This window comes from Eschrichtius robustus, chromosome 3, assembly GCF_028021215.1.
Source record: "Eschrichtius robustus isolate mEscRob2 chromosome 3, mEscRob2.pri, whole genome shotgun sequence".
Lineage (NCBI taxonomy): Eukaryota > Metazoa > Chordata > Mammalia > Artiodactyla > Eschrichtiidae > Eschrichtius > Eschrichtius robustus.
Genome location: NC_090826.1, coordinates 101,193,592 through 101,199,990, shown reverse-complemented (window position 1 = coordinate 101,199,990; position 6,399 = coordinate 101,193,592). Strand labels below are relative to the sequence as shown.

At 44.6% G+C, this 6,399-nt stretch overlaps 1 protein-coding gene across 2 annotated transcripts in view; it reads left to right on the top strand.

Moving 5' to 3' along the window:
* The first annotated feature begins 86 nt into the window (after positions 1 to 86).
* TRIM33 (tripartite motif containing 33) overlaps positions 87 to 6,399 on the top strand; it is a 161,756-nt gene continuing 155,443 nt past the window's right edge. For both annotated transcript variants that reach the window (XM_068540555.1, XM_068540554.1), the window contains exon 1: positions 87 to 632. In XM_068540555.1, coding sequence (XP_068396656.1) covers positions 107 to 632 — 526 coding nt within the window. In that variant the 5' untranslated portion in view covers positions 87 to 106. The remainder of the gene's footprint in view (positions 633 to 6,399) is intronic.

The window sequence follows — 6,399 nt, the reverse complement described above, 5'->3', positions numbered from 1 at the left end:
GCCTGCTCGCTCTCGGCGGCCGCTCTCGCTGCGGCTGCGGCTGGGGCTGGGGGCGGCGGCGGCGGCGGGCGGCGCGGGGCGGTCCGGCGGGTTCAAAGAGGAAAACATGGCGGAAAACAAAGGCGGTGGCGAGGCTGAGAGCGGCGGCGGGGGCAGCAGCAGCGCGCCGGTAACTGCCGGGGCCGCCGGGCCCGCGGCGCAGGAGGCGGAGCCGCCTCTCGCCGCGGTGCTGGTGGAGGAGGAGGAGGAGGAAGGCGGCAGGGCCGGCGCGGAGAGCGGCGCGGCCGGGCCCGACGACGGGGGGGTGGCCGCGGCCTCCTCGGGCTCGGCCCCGGCTGCTTCAGCCCCTGCAGCCTCAGTGGGCCCTGGAGTTTCCGTGGGGGCGGTATCGACGCCGGCCCCAGCTCCGGCTTCGGTTCCTGCTCCGGGTCCCTCGGCGGGGCCGCCTCCTGGACCGCCAGCCTCGCTCCTGGACACCTGCGCCGTGTGTCAGCAGAGCCTGCAGAGCCGGCGTGAGGCGGAGCCCAAGCTGCTGCCCTGTCTTCACTCTTTCTGCCTGCGCTGTCTGCCGGAGCCCGAGCGCCAACTCAACGTGCCCATCCCGGGGGGCAGCAACGGCGACATCCAGCAAGGTGAGCGGGAGGCCTGGCCCGAGGTCTGGGCCGAAGGGGGTTTGCGGTGCCGAGGAGGATCTGGGGACGGAGGTGCTCGGGCCCGGGGCTGCTCGGACCGGCGTAATCCTAAGGGGTCTGAGGTGAAAGACACGGCTCCTGGGACAGTTTCCCGAGAAGCTGGACCTCCAGAAATACGGGGAGGGTGAAGGGAGGGGTGCCGGCTGCGAGAGGCTGGGGGAGGGGACACCGGCTGCAGGGGAGGTTCGCGATGTGCGGATACGGGCCGGGAAGGGGTGGACTCTGGCCAAGCGCAGGTTCGGGAGCGGGTGGAACGGACTGTGAGAGAAGAGGGGGTCTGGGAATCCGCTTGTGAGAAGCATTTTGGAGGGAAGGCCCAGGCGCGAGAGGTGTTGAGGAGGTAGTAGTTAAGAGATAAGGGCAGTGAGGATGAATTGCCTTAGAGGGAGAGGATTTGATCTGTTCAAAGCTAGGGGGAAGAAGGACTAGGGAGGTTAAAGGGCATTAGAGAATTTGGGGCTAAGAGAAGGCGTCTGGTAGAGAGTAGTTTTAGGATGACATTGAGAAGGAGGAACTCCGGAAGCAAAATAGCTGTGAGGGGCCTACATGGATAGGGAAAAATCTTAAGGTTTAGGGGTGAAGGAGAAATGAACTTTGAAGGGAATTGGGAGTTAGGGAGGGCTGGGCATGAATTTCAGTTCCTTGTACATTAATGAACACTTAGTGTTCCGGATACTGTGCTAGAATTGGATAAAATACTCAATGAGGAGCTCATTCATAGTCCAGCATAGGGGAAACAAACATATAAGGTACAGCAGTGGAGGTGGGTCCTTGGTACAGTGGTTGTGGCACAATCAAGAGAAGGTCAAGGAAACTTCACTGAAAAGGAAACCCTTGAGTAGGTTTCTTGAAGGGTGAGTAGCTCCCTGGGTTGGAGAGTTTTCAGGGCACAGGGCACCTTACACATCCCTGGAGCTAAGCGATGTGTAAGGTGATTGGTGGAAATTAGGTTGGTTTGATGGGCTGAATAGGTAGGGGGTCTGCAGTGCCTTATCTGAAACCCTTGGGACCAGGTGTGTTTTAGATATCAGAATAGGTTGGAAATTTTTCTTTTTCCTGGTAAGGTCTCTAACACTCCAGCGGGGTCTGGGTTAACAGCTCATTATCAAACATTAATGTTTCTGCAGTGAAGCATGTGAATATTATTCTAATGGGATAGACCAATAACCTCCTGCAGTTCAGGGTGGGTTTTGTTGCAGAGTTATGAAAAAACTTTAAAATTTCAAAGCTTTTGAATTTTGGAACTTCAGGTAAGGAAGGGATTGTGGACCTGTACTAAAGGGTTTGGGATTCATCCTGTAGAATGTATCCTGTACAGTGTAGATAGATTAAAGGGAGTCCCTAACAGATTTTTGTATCAGGAGGATAAAAGGATCACATTTGTGATCTAGAAAGATCACTTGGGGGCACATTGAAGGGTAAGGGAAGAAAAGACCCAAGGCAGGGCCAGTTAGGAGAATCCTGGCAGTAATCTAGGGAAGAAATTAGCATTTGGAGTAGGTAGTAAAGGAGTGATATAAGGTGTTAAAGAAGGAAGTGTTTTGGTATGGGCAAAAGGTATGGACTTTGGGAGAAACATTTGAGTTTGGATGCCTACTTTGTCACGTCCTACTTGTTACTTGGACAGATTAATTTTACAAGGACAAAATTACCTACCTCATAGAGTTATTGATAGAATGAAGTGTGTTAAGTGACTAGTACATGGTAGTTATTAGTGAAATGGCAACTAGTTTATTATTAGTGGTAACTAATTGTTAAGTAGCTGTGGGAATGGATATGAGAGGCTAATTGAGATTGGAGTGAGAGAGACACACGTGTCTAGGCCAAGTTCCAGGTTTCTTGTTTGGTGGGTGGCAGTGTTATTAATGCAAATAAAAGAATTCAGGTACAGAAGCAGGTGTGTGTGGGGTGGAGGGAGGATATAATGATTTCAGTTTTGGGTTTGAAGTATTATTGAGATGTGCAGGTAAGAATGTTAAGAGTAACGGTTTGATTGATGGAGAAGATTCTAAATGATAATGGGTATATAGAGGGTGGATAATGGGTGTATAACTAACTGCTCATGGCCTCACTGAGTATAGTAAGACATGTAGGATTCAGTGTTCTTGTGGGAACCGGGAATAGGTGAGAGATTTAGAGTAAACACAAGATGAAAATTGTGTTTGATTGATGTGGCTGAGGGACTGAGGTTATGAAATTAGCTCTGTATTACTTATGCAGGAGAGAGAATAATAGTGTGTAAATTCCCTCTTCATTTCTCCATCTTTTGTTTTTGAACTAGGAGAAATAAGTAGATGGGACTAAATACTGTCAATCTTAAGGCAGTGTTGCTTTTTAAGTGGTATCTAAAACAAATTAAGTCTGGAAGCCATCATGTTTTTAGGCAGGGAGTCTAGAAAGTAACTTATTAGTAACTCCTGTATGTATCCTTTGCTTTGCTGTTTAAAAAAAGTCGAACATGCTGTTCTGGAAGTAACACTGGATTTGGAGTCAGGGGACATAGTTCTGCCCCTTAATTGTTTTCTGGTTCCCTCAGGTTCATAATGTTTCTGTCCTTCAGTTTCTTTATCTCTAAATGTAGCTAATAGTTCTTCACTTATATCTCACTAAATCATATTAAATAATGAAAGTGAAAATGCTTTTATAAACTGAAGAGCTTTGCAAATGTAAGGTATTATTGAACAACCTGTGATTCCATTTCTGGTCTGGGTATCCATAGTTGGTAGTTTAATTCACCATCTTAAGTGGTCCCGAAACAATGGCATTACCCTCCCTTTTAATGGGTTTTTTTCTCTTCCTCTAACACACCAGAGTTATTCAAACCCTTTAGCTGTTCCCTTTAGATCGATGATTCTCCAAGTGTGGTTTCTGGACTAGCAGCATCAGCATCATTTGCAGTCTTGTTAGGACTGCAAATTCTTGGGCCCTACTCAAGACCTTCTAACCAGAAATCATTTTTATTAAGTCCTCCAGGTGATTTTGATGCACACTAAGTTTGAGAACCACTATTCTTTTTTTTTAATATATAAAATTTATTTATTTATTTATGGCTGTGTTGTGTATTCGTGGCTGCGTGCGGGCTTTCTCTAGTGGCGGTGAGCGGGGGCTACTCTTCGTTGCGGTGCGCAGGCTTCTCGTTACGGTGGCTTCTCTTGTTGCAGAGCACGGACTCTAGGCATGCGCGCTTCAGTAGTTGCGGCACGTGGGCTCAGTAGTTCTGACACGTGGGCTCTAGAGTGCAGACTCAGTAGTTGTGTCACAGGGGCTTAGTTGCTCCGTGGCATGTGGGACCTTCCCGGACCAGGGCTAAAAACCCATGTCCCCTGCATTGGCAGGCGGATTCTTAACCACTGCGCCACCAGGGAAACCCCAAGAGAACCACTTTTCTTAAGTGAAGGGCTCCTCACTTCAAATGTTGCCTCTGCAGAAAGACCTTCTCTTGATCACTTTTTTTTTTAGGGCTTTATTTTTAAAGAGCAGTTTTAGGTTTACAGCAAAATTAAACGGAAGATATGGAGATTTCCCATATATCCCTTCTCCCCAGACCTACATAGCTTCTCCCATTATCAACATCCCTCACTAGCGTGGTACATTTTTTAGAGTTGATGGCCCTACATCATAATCACTCAGAGTCCACAGTTTATGTTAGGGTTCACTATTAGTGTTGTACAGTTTAAGGGTTTGAACAAATGTATAATGACATGTGTTCGTCATTGTAATATCATACATAGTATTTTCACTGCCCTGAAAATTCTGTCTGGCTGCTCCTTTTAAGGTACAGTTGGCTCTCTGTATTTGATGGGGGTTTTGGAACCAATCCCCTGAGATTGCTGAGGGACAGTTGTAGTCTTCCAGGTCACTCTTTGACATATTATCTTTATTTCTTCATAGGACAGCTAAAATCCAGAATGTTTACTTGTTTTTGTGTACTTGTTTGTTCCTTGTTTCCCACTAGAATATTGTAGAGTGAATGTTCAATAAATAGCTTTTGGATGAATAAGAATCATCTGGAGAGCTTTTTAAAATACCATTTTGGGAGTTTCAGAGACTGTTTCAATTGACTTGGGGATGAAACACTAGGATTTGAATTTTTTATAAGTATCATGTGATTCTGATTCTGGAACCTGCCACACTTTGAGAGACATGGATTTAAATATTTTGAGGAGAAAGACTGATTTATGTGCTGTTGGAATATTTGGAAAATCAAAATAGATAATTTAGTTAATATTTGTTGAATCTCAATTGTGAGCTTTTTAAAGTGCTTTTGTGATTTTTATTTTTTATTTTTTTAGGTTTATTTCAGATTCAGTCAGAATAGCTATCAGTAGTGGATATGTACAAATCTATAATGTATCAGTAAAAATACAAATATGTATTGATGCATCTGAACAACCTCTCAAATGAACTCTTGAAGGAGGTGAGACTTTTGTAGTAACACATAGACAGCATGGTGATGTGGATGATTATCTGGATTGGGAGTAACTTGCATTGGGTTCTGCTGTTAATATGCTGTGTAGCCTTGGGCAAGTCACCTAGACAGCCTCTCCAGGTTTGCAATATGAAGTTGAGTTCCTATCCAGTAAAATTCTGTGTGATTCTGTTACTGTCTTTTACGCTAACTTTTTACATCTACATAAGTTTAATATTCTTATCTTTTGTGGGGAATAATCAACGTGGAAAAATGATTCTGTTTATGAATCTTCAACTTTTTGTGAAAAGTCTGAGATGGCAACAGTCATGTGGTAAGTGGGAGGGAATACCTCTGGGTATAGTGTGAAGAGCACCTCCTCACAGTGGTTGTGTTTTATCACTGAGCATGGTAAGCCATGCAGGGGAATCTTCTGTTTGAGCTCTTGGAAGTTCTTGTCCCAGGAGTACATGTAATATTTGGCAGTTTGCTAGTTCTGGGTGTGGCTTATCTGTTTCGGGATTTTTTTAGGTCCTACTTTCTCTAATGCTCTGTTTGACATAAACATGCTTGAGTTTTTGAATGATAACATAGTCATCAGCAATCAGTCATTAAAGACGTATCAAAGAAAAACACTTTTTAATGTTTTATGGCATGGTGGTTGGTGAAATGCACACAATTCAGGAGTCAAACTGCCTGCATTCATTTTTGAGCTTTATTTGCTACTAGAATGACTGTGGATATGTTACTTAATATCCATAAGTTGAGAGTAATAATAATAATACCTATTTCATAGTGTTAATTGTGAGGATTAAATGAGTTAATACATTGTAAATTGCTTCATAGAGTGCCTGGCGCCTGGTAAGCCCCCAATAAGTTGTACTGCTGTTGCCTTTGTGATTACCTCTATCTCACAGTAAGCAGAAAAGAAGAGGCAGGAAGGCAAATTGTTGGTGTTTTTCTAGGTTTTTCTGACATCTAATGAAGTATGGCACACCGAACAAAGTCATTTGTGTTCCAAACCTCTCTTCAGCTGCCTAAAACTTAGTGTTAAAACTTGTAAACTAATGTTCTAAATCCTAAGTTTTTACAAGGTCTAATATCTGTACACCAAAAATTTCAGTTAGGGGAATCTAACTGCTTTTAATTTCCTTATATATACTCCTCTTAGCAGACACTAAATGAGAATAGTACCTTAAAGTAGATTCTCAAAGTTGTCCATGAAACTCTGAGTTGGGGAGTGGGGGGGATTGTCTCTGATACCCTTTCAGGTGTCGGCAAAGTTGAAACTGTTTTCAT